We start from the raw sequence: 27,173 nt of genomic DNA, 5'->3' as shown, positions 1-27,173 counted from the left end.
GGGCTGGTGCACTGGGATGACTGAGAGGGATGGTATGGGGAGGGAGATGGGAGGGGGTTCAGGATGGGGAACACGTGTTCACCTGTGGTGGATGCATGTTGATGTATGGCAAACCAATACAATATTGTAAAGTAAAAAAAATAATAATAATAATAACAATTAAAAAAATATCTCAAATTAAGAATGCTCATACAAAATGTAGTTGAGAATGTAGAGCAACTAACACTCTTGTACACTTTTGGTAGGAATACAAAATGAGATAGCCATTCTGGAAAATAGCCTGACAGTTTCTCATAAAGTTAAACATGTAATTACTATGAGACACAGTATTCCCACTCTTGGGTATTTACTCTGGATAACCTGTACACTAATGTTTATAGTTGTCATTGTTGTTCATTCGCCCAGTCATGTCTGACTCTTTGTGATCCCATGAGCTGCAGCATGCCAGGCTTCCCTGATGTATTTATAGTAACTCCATTCATAGCCACCGAAAGCTGCAAACAACCTAAATGTCTTTCAACAGTGAACTAATCTATGGCACATTCATACAAAGGAATACTACTTAGGAACAAAAGGAATGAACCATTGACACGTACAACAATCTTGATGAATCTGAGTTAAAAAAGCCAGTCTTAAAAAGTTACACAATGTATGATTCCATTCATATTATTCTCAAAAAGGCAAAACTTTAGTGACAAAGAATAAGTTAGTGGTTCACAGGGATTAGGGGTGGGGGAAAGGTGTGACTACAAAGGGATAGCATGAGATAATTTTTAGGAGTGATAGACCATATCCTTATTGTAGTGGTGGTTTCATGACTCTGTACATATATTAAAATGGATAGAACTGAACCCCTGCCAAAAGTTGAATTTCCCGAATGGTCTTTTAAAAATAAAATTTGAAAAATATAGAGCTGTTCCTGTTAAAATTGTAATTTATCATTTTGTTTTTCATCTCTTAGATAACATTATTTTTGACAAGATCTTAATAATCTCTCGCTATTAAAAAAAAGATCTTGAAAATTTTACATTTATATAATAATGTATACTAACCACTCAAACTGCTTTTCTCTGCTTAATTGTGAACACCCATATTTGGGGGACTATATTAAGAAATTGAGACAGAGATACTGATACATCTCAGAAAAATTTTATTCTCTCTTTGTCTCATCCTGACCAAGGTTGTTGGAACTGACATCAGCTAGCTGGGAATGGAGATTCTGAGGTAGACAACTCAATCACTACTCTCATTCAGCATATGAGGGTTAATATATTTCATTTCTTTTCATCTTTGTACTCCGTATCTCTACCAACTTTGTCCTTCCTTCTCACTATACCACTTGTACAGAGAGAGTCCCCACAGCCATTCCCAGATTAGATGGTTAGTTCAGAAGACTTAGAGGAGTCAACCTATAGTCATATCCATGGCTAAGATTTATTCCATTGAAAGGATGCAAAGTAAAATCAACAAAGAGAAAAGATACGTCAGGCAAAGCTTAGAGGAAATGAATTACAAGCTTCCAGGAGTTTTCTCCCAGTAGAGTCGTGTAAGTCATGTGTGTATGCTCAGTCACTTCAGTCATGTCCAACTCTTTGCGACCCTGATGACTACCCTGCCAGGCTCCTAGTGTAAGTCATAGTTCAGTTCAGTTCAACTCAGTTCAGTTGCTCAGTCATGTCCGACTCTTTGCAACCCCATGAATGCAGCACACCAGGCCTCCCTGTCCATGACCAACTCCCGGAGTTCACTCAAACTCACATCCATCGAGTCAGTGATGCCATCCAGCCATCTCATCCTCTGTTGTCCCCTTCTCCTCCTGCCTTCAATCCCTCCCAGCATCAGAGTCTTTTCCAATGAGTCAGTTCTTTGCATGAAGTGGCCAAAATACTGGTGTTTCAGCTTTAGCATCATTCCTTCCAAAGAACACCCAGGACCGATCTCCTTTAGAATGGACTGGTTGGATCTCTTTGCAGTCCAAGGGACTCTCAAGAGTCTTCTCGAACACCACAGTTCAAAAGCATCGATTCTTCGGTGCTCAGCTTTCTTCACCCTCCAACCCTCACATCCATACATGACCACTGGAAAAACCATAGCCTTGACTAGACGGACCTTTGTTGGCAAAGTAATGTCTCTGCTTTTGAATATGCTATCTAGGTTGGTCGTAACTTTCCTTCCAAGGAGTAAGCGTCTTTTAATTTCATGGCTGCAGTCACCATCTGCAGTGATTTTGGAGCCCAAAAAAATAAAGTCTGATACTGTTTCCACTGTTTCCCCATCTATTTCCCATGAAGTGATGGGACCAGATGCCATGATCTTCGTTTTCTGAATGTTGAGCTTTAAGCCAACTTTTTCACTCTCCTCTTTCAGTTTCATCAAGAGGCTTTTTAGTTCCTCTTCACTTTCTGCCATAAGGGTGGTGTCATCTGCATATCTGAGGTTATTGATATTTCTCCTGGCAATCTTGATTCCAGCTTGTGCTTCTTCCAGCCCAGCGTTTCTCATGATGTACTCTGCATAGAAGTTAAATAAGCAGGGTGACAATATACAGCCTTGACGTCCTCCTTTTCCTATTTGGAACCAGTCTGTTGTTCCATGTCCAGTTCTAACTGTTGCTTCCTGACCTGCATATAGGTTTCTCAAGAGGCAGGTCAGGACGTCTGGTATTCCCATCTCTTTCAGAATTTTCCACAGTTTATTGTGATCCACACAGTTGAAGGCTTTGGCATAGTCAATAAAGCAGAAATATATATTTTTCTGGAACACTCTTGCTTTTTTGATGATCCAGCAGATGTTGGCAATTTGATCTCTGGTTCCTCTGCCTTGTCTAAAACCAGCTTGAACATCTGGAAGTTCATGGTTCACATATAAGATGCACCTAATTCCTCCACTAATGAACTGTGACAATACTTATGAGATGTTGTCAGTCAGAGAAGCTCATTAGAGACTGAGTGACCGAGTCTATTATTGGAGGCTAGTCATATAAACACTGTCTTTCTGGCATGTACCAAGACTCCAGACTCCCAGAACGAAAGTATCAATAGTGGTTCAGCATAAACCATGTTATTTGTGAGAGCTGAACTATAAAGAAAGCTGAGCACTGAATAATTGGGGCTTTTGAACAGTGGTGTTGGTGAAGACTCTTGAGAGTCCCTTGGACTGCAAGGAGACCCAACCAGTCAATCCTAAAGGAAGTCAGTCCTGAATATTCATTGGAAGGACTGATGCTAAAGCTGAAATTCCAATACTTTGGCCACCTGATACGAATAACTGACTCATCTGAAAAGACCCTGATGCTGGGAAAGATTGAAGGCGGGAGGAGAAGGGGACAGCAGAGGATGAGATGGTTGGATGGCACCACCAACTCGATGGGCATTAGTTTGAGTAAACTCCAGGAGTTGGTGATGGACAGGGAAGCCTGGCGTACTGTGGTCCATGGGGTCGTGAAGAGTCAGACACAACTGAGCAACTCAACTGAACTGATCCATTCTTGTGATTTAGGAAACAGTTTCTGTTAGTGTAGTGAACTACTTACCAGTCAGGTTTCCAGGTGCCAGCTAATTGCCAGTCTTGCAAGCATACCTTACTAATGGTAGCAGTCTTGGGCATATGTTAACTGTTTTCTGCACATCATTAAATAACTCTCATAAGCACATGGTGAATTTTGTATTTGCCCATTTTCCATCTCTGGTATGGAAATCTCTCTCAGTAGGAATTACTGCCTCCCCTCCTCACTTAAGCCCTTACTAAGCTGGTCAGTTCTCTGGTCAGTAGGCATTTTGAGCGCCTTCCATTTATCCTCTGTCTCCCAATGCCAGTCATTATCTCCAAACTAAATTACATGTGGTTAGAACCAGCTGAACCACATGTCTGAACCAGCCTGGAGTTTGACATCAGATACATTATTGTTGGTTTACCCAGCTTTAGTCTTTAAAGTAGCCTCAGTCCAAGTATACCTAATCACATATAAAACCTCTGTAAGTTATAAAAACATTCCAGTATTCTACTATAGCCCATGTATCTATCACAATAGATCTAACACTTTCTTTATAGATAGTATTAATGGCTCCTTGTATCATAGTTTTTATTCTAACACTATATGCAACCTCTAATTGCATACATATTATAAATTATTTGTTAGGAAAGACATTGAAAACCAAGATCACCATATGTAACAATAAGACAAAGAATTCAATTTTAAAGGAAACTGGCCAAAGTGTATTACTCAGTTCTCATAATCCACTTGTAAGAGAAACTGTTCCTTAGGTCATCCACAATGACTCCAAAGTGTCAGAGCTAGAATAATCTAACCCAATATTTTTTTTTTTAATTACAGAGCTCAGTTTATAAGTAGGTAGTGAAATAAATATGGTGATTCTCAGGAAGCATTTTATTCAAAAATAAAATAGAGGAGGATAGCAAATATGAGTGTTTTATACTCAGTATGGATAAATATTGTGAAACTTTTGTTTCAGTGGTGTGTGTGTGTGTGTGTGAGAAAGAGAAATAGAAAAAGACAAAGAGAGATAGGTCAAATTTGTTCTTCAATGTGAGTCATGGTCAAAAAAGTATGAAAGATGTTGGTTTAGTGTAATCATATAATGCTACAGATAGAGCTCTAGAGAAAGGAAATCATTGGGTGATTGCATAGTACATATTATATAGCTAGTTAGTGACTATGTCTAGAGTCATTTCCTACTTATAGGAGTAGGGCAGTTGAACACAAATGCAATTTATTTTCTTGTAACCTGGCCTTTTATATCAAGTAAAGAAAGGATGAATGCAAATCTTTTTAATATTTAAATAATAAAGAATACATCTTGTGTGTACATATACACACAGAGAGAATGGAATATTATTACTCAGCCATAAAAAAGAATGAAATAATGCCATTTACAGCAACATGGATGGACTTAGAAATTATCATAGTAAGTGAAGTAAGAGAAAGACAGGTATCATATGATATCACATATATGGAATCTAAATTATATAAATGAACTTATTTAAAAAACAAAAATAGAATCATAGACATAGAAAACAAACATGGTTATCAAAGGGGATAGTGGGGATGAGAGAGGGAGGAAAATTAGGAGTTTGGGATTAACATATACACACTACTATATATAAACTAGATAAACAACAATGATATAACACAGGGAACTATATTCAATATCTTGTAATAACCAATAATGGAAAAGAATCTGAAATAGAATATATATAACTAGATCACTTTGCTATACACCTGAAATTAACACAACATTGTAAATTAACCACACTTTCATTTTTTTCCATAGATATATATTCATATGAAAAAAACAGAATAAATCCAAGCATATGTATGCATCATACACTAGACATTTGGATAGTTGTTTAGAGAATGGTATACTATTCAATGTCAATCAATAAAGAAATGGTTATACTTCAATTTTAAAATGATTTTAAGAAGTATAGCAAGTACAAAAAAAGTAAATAAAGAATAAAATAAGATGACACATAAAGGAAAAACTGCCACTTTCCAAGTTTAGGAGCAGCAGAATTAGAATTTGGCTGAGTCAAGGAAACCTACATTAAGAAATATTAGGTCAGTAAAATCAAGAACCAAACTACAGATACTAGGATAATAGTGAGCAAGACATATTTTAATATAATTATACCTTCTTTCCCAATATCACCAAAACCAGTCTATATCTAAAGGAAAGTAAAACTAAGGGTGGAAGCTGCCTACCTACCCACCTCCCTCAATGCTCAATCTATTGTAGACATGACTGTAGAAGGCCTCATTACTAATAGTCAAAACCAGATAGAGAAATACATCTTGTTTTACCTTCCCTAAACTGTTAAGTTGCCTGATATATTTTTCTGATATACCAGATAAACTGGTATATTTTACTGATATACCAGATAAACTGTCCAATTTTTAAACTGAGTTGTAAATTCTGTTCCAGAGAATAAAAGTATTTACCATAATTAGAAATTGCAATATCTATAATAGTTTCCCAGATCATATTTAGAGTCAAGTGTACCCACACAAGCACTTAAGATACATACTGTTTTGAACTAACAGTCTGTTTGAACTAAGCTACGGCTTAGAGTAGTGGGTTTCAAACTATTCTGTAGAATCTAGGGTTCCATGAAAGTGTTCAGTGGTGGTATGGGAATACTGGAAAAGCCACGTAGGTAGGGCATGATATGAGCTTCACTTCCTCAGGCTAACTGGAGTAACTTCAAGTCTATAGATTTTATATATGAAGTTCCTAGTTAGGTTCTATTTGGAAGATTTTTTTTGAAGAATTTTGCTAATTTAAACACTTTGAAAATGACTCCTAGATGCTTAATTAAGGCAATAGTGAAAATTAATGAATTATTACAAATTACTTGCAATTATTAAATTATTACTTCAGTATTCTAAAGCAATGACATGAAGGAGTTATGTACCTTTTAAAATCTTTATTAGTTAGCTGGATCATTTCAGCTTTCTAGAGAGTTAGTTAAAAAAAAAAAAAGATATCTGAAAAGAGTCCATTTCAGTTTAACATGGTGTTACAAACTTGGAAAAACTGTGGCTACAACTCTGGGTTTCTTAGGACATGAAAAAATACCTAGCTTTTAAAAAGAAGAAAATTATCAACCCCCTTTGTGTAGGTAATTATCAATGTTAGATTGAGAATACTTTTCTTAAATTGAATGTGACAACTAAGGGAGATTAATTGAACTGTAATACTTAAGGACATTTTAACTCTCATCTTGATTGGTGTTTTTACCTAAAAAATAACTTAGCATAGATGATGGCTTAAAGGGGAACAAAGAAAACATTAAAGTTCTAAAAGCATCAAGTGTCTGGCAGCATCTGTTTGGAGTTTAATTGTTTGTTTGAATGTTACAGGTTCTCGGTTTAAGAGAATTGCTTATCCATTGGGATTGGCCACTTTGGGAGCAACTGTTTGCTACCCCGTTCAATCAGTAATAATTGCAAAGGTAAGCTCTTTTTAAGTGATAGCTTCATTTCAGTATTTGTTTAAATTCTCAGTGTGACAATATTTAAATGTCACACAGTACCTGTAACATTTAATTTTCAGGGAAATATAGTTGGTATTAACTCTGGTGGCAACTCTGTTGGCAAAATGACATTAGCATCTCAGCTTGTTAATGCCATTGTTAATTACATGATTATCACAAATAAATAGGATTAGTTTGTTAACATATAATTCAACAATATAAATGATGATTTGAGGATTAATGTACATGTGGCACTTCAGATCAGTGTGTAAAGAAAAGGTGGACTATTCAAGAAATGTGTTGGAATAATTGACATTTCAGAAAAATACTTTGACCTTTACCAAATATCATGCAAAAATATTGCAGGTGAAATAAAAATATAATGAGAAAATATAATGCTATAAAATATTAGAAGAGCAGAAAGGTATTTTTGTATAATCTTGAGATAGGAAAGGCCTTCTTAAAACACAGCCAGAAGCCATCAAAGATAAAAAATAATGTATTTTGCTACATCAGAGTCATACATTTCTGTTGATCACAGTATACCATGTACAAAGTTAAAGGATAAATGAAAAACTGGGAAAGTTATTTGCACATATATAATACAGGACTAAATAATATCCTTCAATATATTAAAAGCTTCTGTAAATCAATAGGAAAACAATGAATGCCCTCTAAGAAAATGAAGAAAGTATATGAACAAACAATCCACAAAATAAGAAACATAAATGGCCTAATATATTAAAGATCTTCGTTTTCTGAATGTTGAGCTTTAAGCCAACTTTTTCACTCTCCACTTTCACTTTCATCAAGAGGCTTTTTAGTTCCTCTTCACTTTCCGCCATAAGGGTGGTATCATCTGCATATCTGAGGTTATTGACATTTCTCCCGGCAATCTTGATTCCAGCTTGTGTTTCTTCCAGTCCAGCGTTTCTCATGATGTACTCTGCATATAAGTTAAATAAGCAGGGTGACAATATACAGCCTTGACGTCCTCCTTGTCCTATTTGGAACCAGTCTGTTGTTCCATGTCCAGTTCTAACTGTTGCTTCCTGACCTGCATACAAATTTCTCAAGAGGCAGATCAGACTTTATTTTTCTGGGCTCCAAAATTACTGCAGATGGTGACTGCAGCCATGAAATTAAAAGACACTCCTTGGAAGGAAAATTATGACCAACCTAAATAGCATATTCGAAAGCAGAGACATTACTTTGCCAACAAAGGTTCGTCTAGTCAAGGCTATGGTTTTTCCTGTGGTCATGTATGGATGTGAGACCTGGACTGTGAAGAAGGCTGAGCACCGAAGAATTGATGCTTTTGAACTGTGGTGTTCGAGAAAACTCTTGAGAGTCCCTTGGACTGCAAGGAGATCCAACCAGTCCATTCTGAAGGAGATCAGCCCTGGGATTTCTTTGGAAGGAATGATGCTAAAGCTGAAACTCCAGTACTTTGGCCACCTCATGCGAAGAGTTGACTCATTGGAAAAGACTCTGATGCTGGGAGGGATTGAGGGCAAGAGGAGAAGGGGATTACAGAGGATGAGATGGCTGGATGGCATCACTGACTCCATGAACGTGAGTCTGAGTGAACTCCGGGAGTTGGTGATAGACAGGGAGACCTGGCGTGCTGCGATTCATGGGGTTGCAAAGAGTGGGACACGACTGAGCAACTGATCTGATCTGATATTAAAGATGCTTAACTTCATCAGCAACCAAATAAATGAAAATTTAAAAAATCATTTAGATATTGATTTTTAGCCTTTTCATTTGACAAAGATTTAAAAGATTCATAACATTGCTGCTGAGAAATTAGGTTGGAAAATAGTTACATACTCTTGATGGGAGTGTAAATTGCTGTAGGACAGTGCTGAATTTCTGAACGCAATGTGGCAATAGTATCAAAAATTAAAATGCATATCATCTTTAATGATATACCCAAGGAATTACCACAAGGGTATATGATCCCAGTTATTTGTGGAAGAGTGCTAATTACAAATGGTTATAATTGCCTAAAGAAAAAAAAGGATGCCCATCATCAAGGGATTTGTTAAATCATAATGCTCATATGCCCATCAATAGGGGATTTGTTAAATGAATTATGATATGTTCATTATAGTCTACAGACTTTGCAGCTATTAGAAGCAGATCTTCTGGTATATAATCTGATATGGAAACATCTCTGTGACATGTTGTTAAGCTTTTGAGAAAATCACACCTCCAAATAATATATATCGTGAGGCTAATAATTTTTTGTATAAGATACAGAAAATGAGACTTTGTGTTATCATGATCTAGAGACTTATAGTTTTACTGTTGATTCTGACCTGGTTTTTCATATAAAATACAAGACATAATTTTTTAAAATATTTGTTATTTTAACTTTTAAAAATTTATATAATTTGACTCACTTTTTTTTTTAATTAGGTAGCTGGGAAAAAGGCATATGCTACAAGCCAGCAAATGTATGAAGCAGTTAAATCACTGTGGACAAAAAACAACAAAAAAACTTCCTGAACATAAAGAAAAAACTAAGGTAGAATTTAAATGGACTAAAAACGTAGACTGTTTTGTTTAGGTGGATGTCCTAGACAGAGGTCAAGGATGAAATGAAAAGAGATGAAGGAATATACTACCTTGCATGCTATAATTTTTTAGGATATTTTATTGTTTTAGTAAAATGATTTACCTATGAAAGAAAAATCTTTTTGGTAAACAGCTAGGAAGCGCTGATGAAACAGAAACACCTGCAGAAACAACTCACAACCTGAAACATTCAGTGCCTTTGCCAGCAGAACTCAGCTCTGAAACAAAGACAAAATCTACATCAGGTTTGTTTGGAATAATTCATTTTTTAAATTATTTTCTTAAATAACTTTATAGTATTATAATTAGTAGTTTGAATTTATTTATGTGTTTTCATAAATGTTTTGTCCTCATATCTGTAGTCTGTGTGTCTTTTTAGGTTATGAGGTTCTCAATAAGGTAGGGGAAAATGTGTATTTCTGGATTCTTCTAGTTATAGGCTATAACAATATGTCATACCTATATAGAAGAAATACCAGGTTTCCATTTCTTGTTCTATCCCCATCTGTCTTTGCTTCCACAGTCAGTTTTATTTAGTTTAGATACTAGGAAAACTTTCAACATAAAATAGTAAAAATAGCACAAATTATAATACTAATATCTTTGCTAGTATTAGATACAGGCAACTATGCGAGATCAAAATGTGACAGTTATACTTTCTAAACATCATGGTTTTACCATGATCAAAAAGAAACATATCAGTTCAATAGTATATTCACATAAACTCACCAGTCATTGGCTTATGTAGGTTTATCTGTACTAAGTAAATGATACTATGCATCAAGTCATCTTATTACAAAGGAAATAGGACCAACTCAGAAGTAGAGAATTAGAGAATAATGAGAATATGTGCCCTTTACTGAGCAACTGCTGTGGGGCAAAGAGCTATAAATGTGTTATTCAATCTTCTCCAAAAAAGAAAAAAAAAAAAACTCTGGTGTGTATGTAATTATAGTTGTTTTATGATAAATAGACTGAGATTCAGGGAGCTTAAGTAACTTGCCCAAAATTATAGTTTACAAATAGAGTTATGTTTAGAGTCTAGATATTCTTGACACCGAAGTCCAAGCTCCTCTTTTGCATATAGATTATCTAATTTAAAACAAGATTTTAGTCTCTAATTTCCTCTGAGGAGATTTTAGTCTCCTCCCCTATCACTTAATCTTTATAAAAGCTCTCACTGAGTAACAAACTTGATTTGAGTTTTAATATTGTCCTGTCACCTCTCTTTTCTAATCAAGATAAGTTACACAGGTTTTAGACTCTCTGAATAACCCACAGTTGCCCATATTCCCTCAAGTATATAATATATCTGGTCATTTCTCTAAATGCCTGTCAACTCCAGAGATCTTTGTGGAGATGTTACAGCTTATCAGTGGGACCAGACCATCCCTGCTGCTGCTGCTGCTGCTAAGTCGCTTCAGTCGTGTCCGACTCTGTGCGACCCCATAGACGGCAGCCCATCAGGCTCCACCATCCCTAGGATTCTCCAGGCAAGAACACTGGAGTGGGTTGCCATTTCCTTCTCCAATGCAGGAAAGTGAAAAGTGAAAGGGAAGTTGCTCAGTCATGTCCGACTCTTCGTGACCCCATGGACTGCAGCCCACCAGGCTCCTCTGTCCATGGGATTTTCCAGGCAAGAGTGCTGGAATGGGGTGTCATTGCCTTCTCCATCCCTAGCCAACATCTTTTCTTCTCACATCTGTATTCTGGAACCTTTTACTGCCTATCATAAGTAATCTGGTATATGTAAAGCATCCTAAGGAGACATGTAGAGGAAAGAGATACTCAGTACTATTCATCGTTATCGTATATCATTCAGGGTTGATTATATAGTAGACCCAGAATTGAGACTCATTATTTCCACATTTCATATGCAATCCCAAAGGTCTATTATGTGAAAAACAGTAGTGATCATGAACATAGGTTTTAAGATAGAACATGAATCTTAATCCTAAATCCAACATGTACTAGTTCTATTGCCTGGGGCAAGTTATCTAATACCCCAAGCCTCAGTCTCTTCATCTATAAAAGAGAGTCAATAATAGTATCTTTTTGACATGATTGTTATGAGGATTAAATGAGATATTGCATGTAAAGCAAAAAGTACAATGTCAAGCACATACTAAATTCTCAACGAGTGTTAAAAGATATCATTGCTGCTGCTAAGTTGCTTCAGTCGTGTCCAACTCTATGTGAACCTATAGACGGCAGCCCATCAGGCTGTACCATCCCTGGGATTCTCCAGGCAAGAACACTTGAGTGGGTTGCCATTTCCTTCTCCAATGCATGAAAGTGAAAAGTGAAAGTGAAGTCGCTCAGTCGTGTCGGACTCTTAGCGACCCCACGGACTGCAGCCTACCAGGCTCCTCCATCCATGGGATTTTCCAGGCAAGAGTACTGGAGTGGGGTGCCATTTTGCCAATAAACAAATTTGTCATTGAGCACACTTTGGGAGCACATTACTTAGCAGGGGAGCATGTCCCTAGCCACCACTTCTCACCATACAGAATAGATTGTGTATACTGTCCAACAATATATTGTAATTCACAATGTGAGTTTGATTGTCCTCTATCATCCATATACATTTTTGGTGACAACTTTTATTTTGGGAATCACAAATTTGGAAATTTGGTGACATGGACTTCTTCAAAATATGATGAAAGTAGAATGAAATCTTTCACAGCCTCACAAGATTAATGTCCCTCTCAAATAGAGGTTGACAAACTATGGACCTTGTGCTAAATCTGGCTCACTATTTTTGCACATTTCACAAGCCAAGAATAGTTCCTATGTAATTTAAATAGTTTAAAAAAATATCAGAAGAAAAATGTTTCATGACAAGTGAAAATTGTATGAAATTCAAATTTTAGTATCCATAAATAAGTAAAGTTTTATTGGAACACAGCCACACTCATTTATGTATTGTCTGTGGCTGTTTTCACCCTAAAATGGTAGAGTTGAGTGGTTGTGATAGAGACCTTATGGTTTACAAAGTTTAAATGTTTACTTTGGTCCTTTGCAAATAGATTTGCCGATTCCTATTTTAGAGGGATGAGGTGTGCCATACATACATGACTCATGTTCCCCTCATGATATTTCCCAGATTATTATATAGGTCATGACACTAAATATCCAAAATCAAAATCCTGAAAGGCAAAACAAGATTTCCTACAGTCTTTTAGTGTTAGGGAGACAGAAACTCAAGCTGTCAATCAGAAGCTACAGAGTACCATACCTGAGGAACAGGGCTGACCAATTCTTCTATAAACTGCAACACAGCTCAGTGCCTGATTGGAGATGATAAGTATCAATACTTTACCCCTCCCCAAGAAAGGAAAAAAGTCCCCACTCTGGCAGATGATATCATCTGGAGCTTCTACAATTCTTTTTTACACAATGTCCACCATACAAATAAAATGTGTGTTAGTCACTCAGTCGTGTCCAACTCTTTGCAACCCCATGGACTGTACCCCGCCAGGCTTTTCTGTCCATGGGATTCTCCAGGCAAGAATACTGGAGTGGATTGCTGTTCCCTTCTCCAGAGGATTTTCCACATCCAGAGATAGAACCCTGGTCTCCTGAATTGCAGGCAGATTATTTACCATTTGAGCTACAGCGAAGTCCTACAAATAAAATATTAGTCATGCAAAGAGACAGGAAGATGTGACTAAGAAAAGAGAAAAAAAACATTACAGCAGATCCACAGGTGATCTAAATATTGAAGTTAGAAGAAAAGCACTTTAAAATAACTATGACTAATATATCAAATGGAAAATATGATGAACAAAATAGATGAAAGGATGGAAAATTTCACAGCCAGTTGGAATCTGTGAAAAAATCAAGTGGATATTCTAGATGTGAAAAATACAGAATCTGAAATTATGAACTCATTGGATGGGTTTAATAGCAGATTGTATACAAAAAGAGGACAGAAATAATGAACTCAAATATAGGATAAAAAAGACAAACTGAAGCCAGAGAGAAAAAAGAATGGAAAGAATAGATCAGTGTGAGAACACACTTTGCAATGATTAATATGTTTAAGTGTTTCAGTTACTGAGACAGCTGAATACTGAATATCATCCCGATTTTATACAGAAGAAACAAAAATAGAATCTCTAATATTCATAACTTCACTCAGCAATTTATTAGTGATCTGTCCTATTTTTGATACCTAACTTGCTTAAAATGTAAATGAGATAAGGAGTGAACTAAATTATCAATGAACAGATAATACCTAATGGCTATTTGAGACAATAATTCATTGCTTTTTAATAAACATCTTTATTCTTTACCTGTTTGCTATAACAGCAGTTTTTTTTTTAAGTCGACTAAAAAAAGCTAAGCATAAATAGTTTTTCATTAGAGATTTATGATAAAGTACAAAGAAAATCATTTTGATGATTAGGGGAATGAGATTAAAGAAGAGTTTTATGACTGCTAATTCTTTGGGAGGACAGAGAGCCTTTTATCAAAAGGGATTAAGAAATATCTGAGGAAAGGTATAATCTTTAATTACTCAGAAAAGCATGAGACAAATCCTTTTTAAAAAGGCAGAAATCAAATGACCTAGGCTAAGTGGTTCTAAGCCAGAGGGATCCACATCACAATTTCTTGAGTTTCTTTTTTTTTTTTTTCTAAAATTCACTCTACATAAGAATTATAAATTAGAATTTCCAGAGGTGAGGCCTCCAAGCAGGTGGATTATAGGAAAAGCTCCACAGGGAATTCTGTATGTACATTCCTCTAGTTAATAATGACCAACATAAGCTATGAATAAATAAAAAATCTGAAGCCTCTCAACAAATTTTGAGAGATGGGGATCTAAAGGTAACAGAGCCTTTCAAATTTAGGTGAGCTGACTATTTGACCAGATTTTGGACAAGAATATAAATTAAGAAAGTTAGTAGAGTGTTAGAAAACTTAGTCAGTTGATGGACATTGTTAAGCAAATCAGACACATTCAGACATACATAAAATAAGTATTTCTCAATGCTTACTATAGTATGTCTATAGTAAGAGTTGGACTATAAAGAAGGCTGAGTGCCAAAGAATTGATGCTTTTGAACTGTGGTGTTGGAGAAGACTCTTGAGAGTCCCTTGGACTGCAGGGAGATCCAACCAGTCCATCCTGAAGGAGATCACTCCTGGGTATTCATTGGAAGGACTGATGTTGAAGCTGAAACTCCCATACTTTGGCCACCTGATGCAAAGAGCTGACTCATCTGAAAAGACCCTGATTCTGGAAAAGATTGAGGGTAGGAGGAGAAGGGGACGACAGAGGATGAGATGATTAGATGGCATCACTGACTCGATGGACATGGGTTTGGGTGGACTCTGGGAGTTGGTGATGGACAGGAAGGCCTGGCATGCTGCGGTTCATGGGGTTGCAAAGAGTTGGACACGACTGAGCAACTGAACTGAACTATAGTATGTCTATTTGATAATACTATTTCTTAGTTCAGTTTTCACTTGTACTGACCAAAAGCTTCCACCAGGAAGATACATTTGGAAAAGGAGCAGTCAGAAAAACTGTTTCTTAACCTACTTGTACTACAGACCCCATCTCAGAATGTTTTTAAATACATAAACAAAATACACAATAATGTATGAGCTTCCCTAGTTGTATTAATCAACAATATTTAACAACATACTGAAAAAGGGTATAATTTTGAAGTGGTAGTAAGTATAAATATTTCAAGATATCTGCAACTGCAGTGTGATATGACAAAATCTATGGTTTCTATTAGTGACAGAGTCTAAGGTATTCTTAAGAGTATAGTATTGTGGTTTGTTGCTTGCATTCATTATTGAAGAAGACATTCATTTTCAGTCAGAGGTTAATGAAAACAAAGACAAATTTCCCCTATCCAAGTTCATAGATCATATGAATTCTATCCACAGACTCCCCTCCTCCAAAGGGATTCCAGGTTAAAAGTCTATGGAGAACTGTATTCTTGTCATGCGTAGTGATTATTTAAGATCTGGCTGTTTTTAAAATATACTTAGTGGTGAAGTTACATATAGATCTATCCCAGTTTATAAAACAGAAACTATTTCTGAAAAGGTAGATGTAAAATAAATAATTGTATGTAAATCTATTTCTCACCTTTAACTAGAAACTAAATTTCTCTCTGGCAAAAAGATGTGTTTCTCAAATGAAAAAAAAATCATTTCAAAATGAATCAGAATTTGAAAAATATTTAAAATTTTAAAAATTGTGAAAAATATCTTTAGTGTATGTCACAAAATAAATATAAAAATTATTCTTACCTACTTAACATACACAGGGTATTATATGTACCACTTTGTATATATTATTATGTTGAATACTAAAAATAATTTTGTGACATTTTGTGACTACTCTAACCCCAGGGTTTGTGACATTTTGTGACACTTCTGCCTACTCTAACCCCCATTTTTCAGAAGATCCAGGGTTGTTGCATTGGGAGTCAGACAAAACTGGATTCAGTCCTGGTTCCAATACTTATCACCTGGATGACACTGGTCAAGTTTCTTAACCTGTCTACATTAAAATGTCCTTATCTGTAAAACATGGATAATATAAAAATGTCATCTATCTCACAGTGTTATTCTGAGATAATGCATGAAAATAATGTGGCATCTTGCCTGGTACGCAGTCAGCTTATCAAGATCACATTGATCCACACTGCCAAATCCAGGTTCCATTCCCAATCTCTATCTTATGTAATCCATCAGTCATTTCTAACAGAAATGATTATTCCTTCCTCCTTGCAACAGTCTCTTTACTTGGCCTGTGGGATATCACTTACTCTTGGTTCTCTTACTTCACTGACTGGCTGTTTCTTCAGTCTTCTCTGCTATATTCTCCTAATATTCTTAACCTCAAAAACTTGGAGTATCCAAAGGTCTCATTCTTTGGACTTCTTTATGATGTTACGGATGACCTCATATGGTCCCATAGTTTTAGATGCTATTTATACCTTAGGAACATAAAATTTATAAACCAGCCCAGGAGACTCTGGAACTTTAGATTCACATTTCTGCTTACTCAGTATTTGTACTCAGATGTTCAGTAAGTTCAGTTCAGTCACTCAGTTGTGTCCGACTCTTTGCAACCCCGTGAACTGTAGCATACCAGACCTCCCTGTCCATCACCAACTCCTGGAGCCTACTCAAACTCGTGTCCATCACATCGGTGATGCCATCCAACCATATCATCCTCTGTCATCCCCTTCTCCTCCCACCTTCAATCTTTCCCAGCATCAGAGTCTTTTCCACTGCTGGGCATACACACCAAAGAAACCAGAACTGAAAGAGACATGTGTACCCCAATGTTCATCACAGCACTGTTTATAATAGCCAGGATATGGAAGCAACCTAGATGTCCATCAGCAGATGAATGTATAAGAAAGCTGTGGTACATATACACAATGGAGTATTCAGTTCAGTTCAGTTCAGTTCAGTCGCTCAGTCATGTCCGACTTTTTGCGACCCCATGAATCACAGCACGCCAGGCCTCCCTGTCCATCACCAACTCCCAGAGTTCACCCAGACTCACATCCATCGAGTCAGTGATACCATCCAGCCATCTCATCCTCTGTCGACCCCTTCTCCTCCTGCCCTCAATCCCTCTCAGCATCAGAGTCTTTTCCAATGAGTCAGCTCTTCACATGAGGTGGCCAAAGTACTGGAGTTTCAGCTTTAGCATAATTCCTTCCAAAGAAATCCCAGGGCTGATCTCCTTCAGAATGGACTGGTTGGATCTCCTTGCAGTCCAAGGGACTCTCAAGAGTCTTCTCCAACACCACAGTTCAAAAGCATCAATTCTTCAGCCCTCGGCCTTCTTCACAGTCCAGGTCTCACATCCATACATGACCACAGGAAAAACCATAGCCTTGACTAGACGAACTTTTGTTGGCAAATTAATGTCTCTGCTTTTCAATATGCTGTCTAGGTTGGTCATAACTTTCCTTCCAAGGAGTAAGTGTCTTTTAATTTCATGGCTGCAGTCACCAGCTGCAGTGGTTTTGGAGCCCAAAAAATTACTCAGCCATTAAGAAGAATACACTTGAATCAGTTCTAATGAAGTGGATGAAACTGGAGCCTATTATACAGAGTGAAGTAAGCCAGAAAGAAAAACACCAATACAGTATACTAATGCATAAGTATGAAATTTAGAAAGATGGTAATGATAACCCTGTATGCGAGACAGCAAAAGAGACACAGATGTATAGAACAGTCTTTTGGACTCTGTGGGAGACGGAGAGGGAGGGATGATCTGGGAGAATGATATTGAAACTTGTATAATATCATATAAGGAACGAATCGCCAGTCCAGGTTCGATGGATGATACAGGTTGCTTGGGGCTGGTGCACTGGGATGACCCAGAGGGATGGTACAGGGAGGGAGGTGGGAGGGGGGTTCAGGATGGGGAGCACGTGTACACCCGTGGTGGATTCATGTTGATGTATGGCAAAACCAATACAATATTGTAAAGTAATTAACCTCCAATTAAATAAATAAATTTAATTTTAAAAAATAAAATAAAAAACAAACAGAGTCCTTTCCAGTAAGTCAGTTCTTCACATCTGTTGGCCAAAGTATTGGAGATTCAGCTTCAGCATCAGTCCTTCCAATGAATGTTCAGGACTTATTTCCTTTAGGATGGACTGGTTTGATCTCCTTGCAATTGAAGGAACTCTCAAGAGTCTTCTTCAACACCACAGTTCAAAAGCATCAATTCTTTGGCCCTCAGGGTTCTTTATAGTCCAACTCTCATACCAGGGGAACATTTTATACAAAGATGGGCTCAGTAAAGGGCAAAAATGGTAGGGACTTAACAGAAGCAGAAGATATTAAGAAGAGGTGGCAAGAATACACAAAAGAACTGTACAAAAAAGATCTTCACGACCTATATAATCATGAGGGTGTGATCACTCACCTAGAGCCAGACATCCTGGAATGTGAAGTCAAGTGGGCCTTAGAAAGCATCACTACGAACAAAGCTAGTGGACATGAAGGAATTCCAGTTGAGCTATTTCAAATCCTGAAAGATGATGCTGTGAAAGTGCTGCACTCAATATGCCAGCAAATTTGGAAAACTCAGCAGTGGCCACAGGACTGGAAAAGGTCAGTTTTCATTCCAATCCCAAAGAAAGGCAATGCCAAAGAATGCTCAAACTACCGCACAATTGCACTCATCTCACACGCTAGTAAAGTAATGCTTAAAATTTTCCAAGCCAGGCTTCAGCAATACGTGAACCGTGAACTTCCTAATGTCCAAGCTGGTTTTAGAAAAGGCAGAGGAACCAGAGATCAAATTGCCAACATCCGCTGGATCATAGAAAAAGCAAGAGAGTTCTATTTCTGCTTTATTGACTATGCCAAAGCCTTTGACTGTGTGGATCACAATAAACTGTGGAAAATTCTGAAAGAGATGGGAATACCAGACCACCTGACCTGCCTCTTGAGAAACCTATATGCAGGTCAGGAAGCAACAGTTAGAACTGGACATGGAACGACAAACTGGTTCCAAATAGGAAAAGGAGTACGTCAAGGCTGTATATTGTCACCCTGCTTATTTAACTTCTATGCAGACTACATCATGAGAAACGCTGTGTTGGAGGAAGCACAAGCTGGAATCAAGACTGCAGGGAGAAATATCAATAACGTCAGGTATGCAGATGACACCACCCTTATGGCAGAAAGTGAAGAAGAACTAAAGAGCCTCTTGATGAAACTGAAAGAGGAGAATGAAAAGGTTGGCTTAAAGCTCAACATTCAGAAAACGAAGATCATGGCATCTGATCCCATCACTTCATGGCACATAGATGGGGAAACAGTGGAAACAGTGTCAGACTTTATTTTTGGGGGCTCCAAATCAGTGCAGATGGTGATTGCAGCCATGAAATTAAAAGACACTTACTCCTTGGAAGGAAAGTTATGACCAACCTAGACAGCATATTAAAAAGCAGAGACATTACTTTGCCAACAATGGTCCGTCTAGACAAAGCTGTGCTTTTTCCAGTGGTCATGTATGGATGTGAGAGTTGGACTGTGAAGAAAGCTGAGCACCAAAGAACTGATGCTTTTGAACTGTGGTGTTGGAGAAGACTCTTAAGAGTCCCTTGGACTTGAAGGAGATCCACCCAGTCCATCCTAAAGGAGATCAGTCCTGGGTGTACATTGGAACGACTGATTTTGAATCTGAAACTCCCATACTTTGGCCACCTGATGCGAAAACCTGACTTATTTGAAAAGACCCTGATGCTGGGAAAGTTTGAGGGCAGGAGAAGGGGACGACAGAGGATGAGATAGTTGGATGGCATCACTGACTCGATGGACGTGAATTTGGTGGACTCTAGGAGTTGGTGATGGACAGGGAGGTCTGGCGTGCTGCGTTTCATGGGGTCGCAAAGAGTCGGACACGACTGAGCAACTAAACTGAACTGAACTCACATCCATACATGACCACTGGAAAAACCATAGTTTTGACTAAATGGACCTTTGTTGGTAATGTCTCTGCTTTTAATATGCTTTCTTGGTTTGTCATTGCTTTTCTTCCAACGAGCAACCATCTTTTAATTTCATAGCTGCAGTGATTTTAGAGCCCAAGATAACAAAGCCTGTCACTGTTTCCATTGTTTCCCCATCTATTTGCCATGAAGTGATGTCTAGTTAGCAATTCAAATATAGCACACCCAAAACTTAACACTTAATTTACCTTCTCCCAAACATGCTTCTGGGGCTTCCCTGGTTGCTTAGTGGTCAAGAATCTGCTTGCCAATGCAAAAGATGCAAGTTCAATTCCTGATTTGGGGGAGATGCCATGGAGAAGGAAATGGTAACCTACTCCAGTATTCTTGCCTAAAAAATTCCATGGACAGAGGGACCTGGTGAGCTACAGTCCATAAAGTTGCAAAGAGTCGGACACGACTGAGCAACTGAATGACAACAACAACAAAACATGTTTCTACATTTACCCCATCTCAGTAAATGTCAACTCCATTCTTTTAGTTTCTCAAATTAAAGAGTATCACTCACACAACATACTGAATCCACTTTGGAAATCCTGTCCTTAAGTTATCACCACCTCCACTGCCCTAATAAAAGCCATTTAGCATTTCCATCCTGGTGTACTGCAGTCTTCTCTGCTATAATAGCTTCCTAACTCGTCTCCCTACTTCTATGCTTATTTCCCTACACTCTCTTCTACCCATAGCCAAGAGTAATCTTTTTAAAAACATAATATCATGTTACACTTCTGCTCAAAACTGTCCAGTGACTTCTCATCTCTTAGAATAAAAGAGAAAAACTTTCCCATGACCTGTGTGGCCTAGCATTCCACTGTTTTCTGATTATGACTTCTATCACACTCATTGCATCCACCATCAGCACATCTTGCTATCTCTGTTACAGCCATATTTGCTATTTTATGGCTCCTCAGACATGCCTAAAGTCTGTTACACTTGCCACCTGCTCCTCCAGTAAGTCATTTCCCTCAAATAGTTACAGGGCTCATACCTGCACCTTCTTCAGTTCTTTGCTCAAATATATAAGGCTTTCTTTCCCTGGCCACCCTGTTTAAAATTGCAGATCACCCAGTCTCTCCATATGCCTCTCCACCCTGTTTTATTTTTCTGCATACCACCATCTGACATACTGTTTACTTAACGTATTGTCTCCTTTACCCAACTTTAATGTTAGGTCCATGTTGGTGGAGATTTTTATCTGTTTTGCTCATTGATGTGCCCCCCATATGAACAAGAATTTTGTTAAATTAATGACTAATTTTCTTTTTCATTTTAATACTTTATCAGGTGCTACACAGTTTATGCCTGACCCCAAGTTCATGGATCACGGGCAGTCCCATCCAGAAGATATAGATATGTACAGCACTAGAAGCTGAAGTAGTCTTCATAGAGAACTACAAGATGTGTGAAGTTTCAAATAATGGTGAAAAAAATCATGTAACATGTAACTGATGCATAGGATATAAATTAAACCAAGTTTTCCCCTTACATCGTCTAATGTACAGTTTGAAAAATCACATTAGTGACTAAAACACAAACTGAATACAATCCAAACAACATTAAATGATCAATGAGGAGGCAGAGGTAGAAGTATTAGGATGCATTTCGTGACTTTAAGGGTGTTTATAAAAAAAAAATTTTGTATATATATAAACATATACACATATATATTTGCTGTAGCTTTTCTGAATTAATATCAGCTAAATTAGAATGGTGTGTGGAAGGATGTGTTCCCTCCCCCTTGTTTGTTTTGCATTTCCCAGAGATATAATAAAATATACATATTTTATGACATGTGCTTGGCTTTGTCTCTTTGTTTAATTAATGCTAATTCCTCTTAGATGTCCAAAAATAAGTCTGTTTGAGAGGACCATGTGCTACATGGGAAGCCTCAGTGCTGCTTAGCATTCCTTCTACTGATTCCTGTGTAGTTTCCTATTCTGGTCTCCAGGAGAGGTTTTCAGTTAAGTTCAGTCGCTCATTCATGTTTGACTCTTTGCGACCCCACGAATCACAGCATGCCAGGCCTCCCTGTCCACCACCAACTCCTGGAGTTCACCCAAACTCAAGTGCATCGAGTCGGTGATGCCATCCAGCCATCTCATGCTCTGTCATCCCCTTCTCCTCCTACCCCCAATTCCTCCCAGCATCAGGGTGTTTTCCAATGAGTCAACTCTTCGCATGAGGTAGCCAAAGTATTGGAGTTTCAGCTTTACCATCAGTCCTTGCAGTGAACACCTAGGACTGATCTCCTTTAGGATGGACTGGTTGGATCTGCTTGCAGTCCAAGGGACTCTCAAGAGTCTTCTCCAACACCACAGTTCAAAAGCATCAATTCTTCAGCACTCAACTTTCTTCACAGTCCAACTCTCACATCCATACATGACTACTGGAAAAACCATAGCCTTGACTAGACGGACCTTTGTTGACAAAGTAATGTCTCTGCTTTTTAATATGCTGTCTAGGTTGGTCATAACCTTCCTTCCAAGGAGTAAGCGTCTTTTAATTTCATGGCTGCAATCACCGTCTGCAGTGATTTTGGAGCCCCAAAAAATAAAGTCTGACACTGTTTCCCCATCTATGTGCCATGAAGTGATGGGACCAGATGCCATGATCTTAGTTTTCTGAATGTTGAGCTTTAAGCCAACTTTTTCACTCTCCTCTTTCACTTTCATCAAGAGGCTTTTTAGTTCCTCTTCACTTTCTGCCATAAGCGTGGTGTCATCTGCATATCTGACGTTATTGATATTTCTCCTGGCAGTCTTGATCCCAGCTTGTGCTTCTTCCAGTCCAGCGTTTCTCACGATGTACTCTGCATATAAGTTAAATAAGCAGGTTGACAATATACAGCCCTGATGTACTCCTCTTCCTATTTGGAACCAGTTTGTTGTTCCATGTCCATTCTAACTGTTGCTTCCTGACCTGCATATAGGTTTCTCAAGAGGGAGGTCAGGTGGTCTGGTATTCCCATCTCTTTCAGAATTTTCCACAGTTTATTGTGATCCACACAATTAAAGGCTTTGGCATAGTCAATAAAGCAGAAATAGATGTTTTTCTGGAACTCTCTTGCTTTTTTCTTATTCTGAAGCCTCCTATACCTGCCAAAGAAGACTATGTATCCTATTACTCAGAGGACAAAAATAAGTTATTAGACACAATCTTTCCCAACTTCTTCCCATCTGTTTTCAATGCTTACCTTTTTTCAGCCATGCATCCCCCTTTTCTAAAGTTGATGTTTCTATTTGTGTTCCAGATCTCCTTCCCGTCTTTTCTAGTACCGTATTCCATCCTGTTTAATTTTCAGTCTTTTGTTTCTCTTTTAACTGATTTCTTTTCCTCAGTCTCTAACAGCTTCACATCCTCTTTATCCAAAAACAACAGTAGCAAAAACCTTTCCATAACTCCCTCTTCCTCTTGAGCTCTCTTTTCTTTCTCTTTCCTATGATTTTCAGACTTCATAAAACAGTAATTAATGTCATTTTCTTAAGTTCTCAATTTCAATTCCTCTATAACTTGCTACACCTTTGCTTCTATGTTGTTTTTCAGTAAATTTTGTCTGATTCTTTGTGACCCATAGACAGGTCTCCCTATCCTTCACTATCTCCCAGAGTTTGCTCAAATTCATGTTCATTGAGTTAGTGATGCTATCTAGTAATCTCATCCTCTTTACCTACTTGAATTTTATGTAATGATTGACTCATAACTACTCCCTCCTAAAAATGAGTCCTCCTTTTAGTGTTATTCCTGCTCCTCTTGTTACTCATTGTTCTCTTGCTTTGAATCCCTTACATGTTAAGGCTCCTCAGTTTGCATTTCTTGTCTTTTCTCATTCAATGCTTTCTCATTTCCATTCAATATACTTCACTGACTTCAAGCATCATTTATATGTCCTTATTATTAATATTTCCATCTTGCATATTTCTCCAGAAGTGTGTATCTATCTTTCTAATTATTAGTCATGTCTATCTTATATCCATATGTGCATGTGTGCTAAGTTGCTTCAGTCATGTCTGACTCTTTGTGACCCTATGAACTGTAGCCCACAAGGATTCTCCAGAAACCCTGGGATTCTCCTGGCAAGAATACTGGAGTGAGTTGCCAGGCCCTCCTCCAGGGGTTCTTCCCAAGCCAGGGATCGAACCCACATCTCTTATGTCTCCTTCATTGGCAGGCAGGTTCTTTTACCACTAGCACCACCTGGAAAGCCCTGTATATCCCATAGAGATTCTCAATATCAATAGTTGTTCAGTCACTTAGTCGTGTCTGACTCTTTGTGACCCCATGGAACTGCAACACTCCAGGCCTCCTTGTCCTTCACCATCTCCCAGAGCCTGCTCAAACTCGTGTCCGTTGAGTCAGCGATGCCATCCAGCCATCTTATACTCTGTCATCCCTTTCTCCTCCTGCCTTCAATCTTTTCCAGCATCAGCATCTTTTCTAATGAGTTGGCTCTTCGCATCAGGTGGCCAAAGTATTGGAGCTTCAGAATTAGTCCCTCCGATGAACATTCAGGATCGATTTCCTTTAGGATTGACTGGTTGGATCTCCTTGCAGTCCAAGGGACTCTCAAGAGTCTTCTCCAACACCACAGTTCAAAAGCATCAATTCTTTGGCACTCAGTCTTCTTTATAGTCCAACTCTCACATCCATACATGACTACTGGAAAAACCATAGCTTTGACTAGATGGACCTTTATCAGCACAGTGATGTCTCTGCTTTTTAATAGATAAGATCCATCTGCAATGTAAGAAACCTGAGTTTGATCTCTAGGTTGGGAAGATCTCATGGAGGAGGCGTGGCAACCCACTCAGCATTCTTGCCTGGAGAATCCACATGGACAGTGGAGGCTGGAAGGCTACAGTCCCTGGGGTTACAAACAGTTGGACATGACTGAGCAACTAATCACAGCACAGCATAGGTTTGTCATAGCTTTTCTTCCAAGGAGCTGCATTAATTTCATGGCTGCAGTGATTTTGGAGCCCAAGAAAACAAAGTCTGTCACTGTTTCCATAGTTTCCCCATCTATTTGCCATGAACTGATGGGACCAGATGTCATGCTCTTAGTTTTCTCAGTGTTGGGTTTTAAGCTAGCTCTTTTACTCTCCTCTTTCACCTTCATCAATACGCTGTTTAGTTCCTCTTGGCTTTTTGCCATTAGGGTGGTGTCATCTGCATATCTGAGGTTATTGATATTTCTCCCTGTAATCTTGATTCTAGCTTATGCTTCATCTAGCCTGGCATTTCACATGATGTACTCTGCATATAAGTTAAATAAGCATGGTGACAATATACAGCCTTGACATAGTCTTTTCCCAATTTGGAACCAGTCTGTTGTTCCATGTCTGGTTCTAACTGTTGCTTCTTGGCCTGCATACAGGTTTCTCAGGAGGCCAGGCTCTTCTGTCCATGGGATTCTTCAGGCATGAATACTGGAGTGAGTTGCCATTCACTCCTCCAGTGGATCGAACCCAGGTCTACCTGCATCTTCTACATTGTCAGGCGAATTCTTTACCACTGAGCCACCTGGGAAGCCCTGATATCAAAAGACCTAAAATTAAATTGTCTCTACATCTCTCTCACTTCTGTGTTTCTCAAATCAATTGTACTTTCTCTAATCCTTACTCTCATTCAGGTCTTCATCATCACTTCCTGGATTATTATATATGCTTCTCATCAATCTGCTTGCCATCAGTCTTGCTTTCTGTCACTTAACATTGCATTCTGCTTATAAGTAACAGTAAACCAGTTAACTGTAGCTACTTAAATAAATGAGTCTGTTTAAAGTCTGGAATTGGTCAGTACAGAGTTGGTATAGTGACTCATTGGTGTCATCAAGGATCTAGATATATTTCTCCTTCTGCTCTACTCTTTAGCATGTTGATTTGTCACCTCATGATCACAAAATGGCTCCCCTACCTCTCGGGAACACACACATTCAAAGTAGGAAAAGGGGTTACAAAAAACTGTACCAGATACTTCTGACTCCCTCTAATCAGAGAATTAAATTATTTCTTAGAATCCCTCTCAAAAGACTTCTGTCTATACCTTAACCAGAATTTGTCTTGTAAGTCAAATTTAAGGTTGGCAAATTACATTTTTGTCTATGAAGAGAAAGGCAAGTGGTAAGGGATTTGGAATGGTGTTGAGTTTAAGTTAATATATAATGTCTGCTACCCTATTCTTCTAACCCATCTATCAGATTATTATGACATAGTTGTCTTCCTGAGATCTTCAGTGACTCAACATTGTCTACAGAATCAAATCAAGACCCATTAGCATGACATACAAGGCCTTCATATATGATCCCAGCTAAACTTTAATCCTTCCTTCCCTCTCCCCACCCACCCTACTATCAAGTATATTATATTGGGTTGGCCAAAAAGTTAATTTGGGTTTTTCCATAAAACTGTACAGAAAAACTTGAACAAACTTTTTGGTCTGCCCAGTATGTTATCTATAACACCACTTGCTTCATAAACATGCTTTGCTCTTTTATTACCTCTTTCTCTGCCTGTGCTAGTGTCTCAAAGTTGTTTTTGTCTCGTCACACATGCTTCATTCCAACTTCCTACTTATTATTCAAACACATCCTTTCTCAGTTCCCCAGGGTAGGATTTAGATACTCTCCTATACATTCCCTTACATTTGGTATTTATGGCTGTGATAGCCCACATAATTTATTATAAAAATAAAACTAATTTAGAGAAGAGCTAACACCTATCCTATTCAAACTTTTCCAGAAAATTGCAGAGGAAGGTAAACTTCCAAACTCATTCTATGAGGTAATCATCACCCTAATACCAAAACCTGACAAAGATCCCACAAAAAAAGAAAACTACAGGCCAATATCACTGATGAAAATAGATACAAAAATCCTTAACAAAATTCGAGCAATCAGAATCCAACAACACATTAAAAAGATCGTATACCATGACCAAGTGGGCTTTATCCTAGGGATGCAAGGATTCTTCAATATTCACAAATCACTCAATGTAACACACCACATTAACAAATTGAAAAATAAAAGCCATATGATTAATTCAATAGATGCAGAGAAAGCCTTTGACAAAATTTAAC

The 27,173-nt window shown here is 38.0% G+C and overlaps 1 protein-coding gene across 1 annotated transcript in view; it reads left to right on the top strand.

Moving 5' to 3' along the window:
* The window catches only part of APOOL (apolipoprotein O like), a 106,001-nt gene extending 84,357 nt beyond the window's left edge, over positions 1-21,644 (top strand). Inside the window, 5 exon segments of the mRNA XM_070365769.1 lie at positions 6,881-6,972; positions 9,418-9,497; positions 9,499-9,526; positions 9,710-9,821; positions 21,384-21,644. Of these exon segments, the coding sequence (XP_070221870.1) occupies positions 6,881-6,972; positions 9,418-9,497; positions 9,499-9,526; positions 9,710-9,821; positions 21,384-21,472 (401 nt within the window). The 3' untranslated portion in view covers positions 21,473-21,644.
* Positions 21,645-27,173: the final 5,529 nt, after the last annotated feature.

Source organism: Bos mutus, chromosome X (genome assembly GCF_027580195.1).
Source record: "Bos mutus isolate GX-2022 chromosome X, NWIPB_WYAK_1.1, whole genome shotgun sequence".
In the NCBI taxonomy this organism is placed as follows: Eukaryota; Metazoa; Chordata; class Mammalia; order Artiodactyla; family Bovidae; genus Bos; species Bos mutus.
Note: the sequence above shows the minus strand (reverse complement) of the source record. Positions and strands in the feature narration are given on the sequence as shown.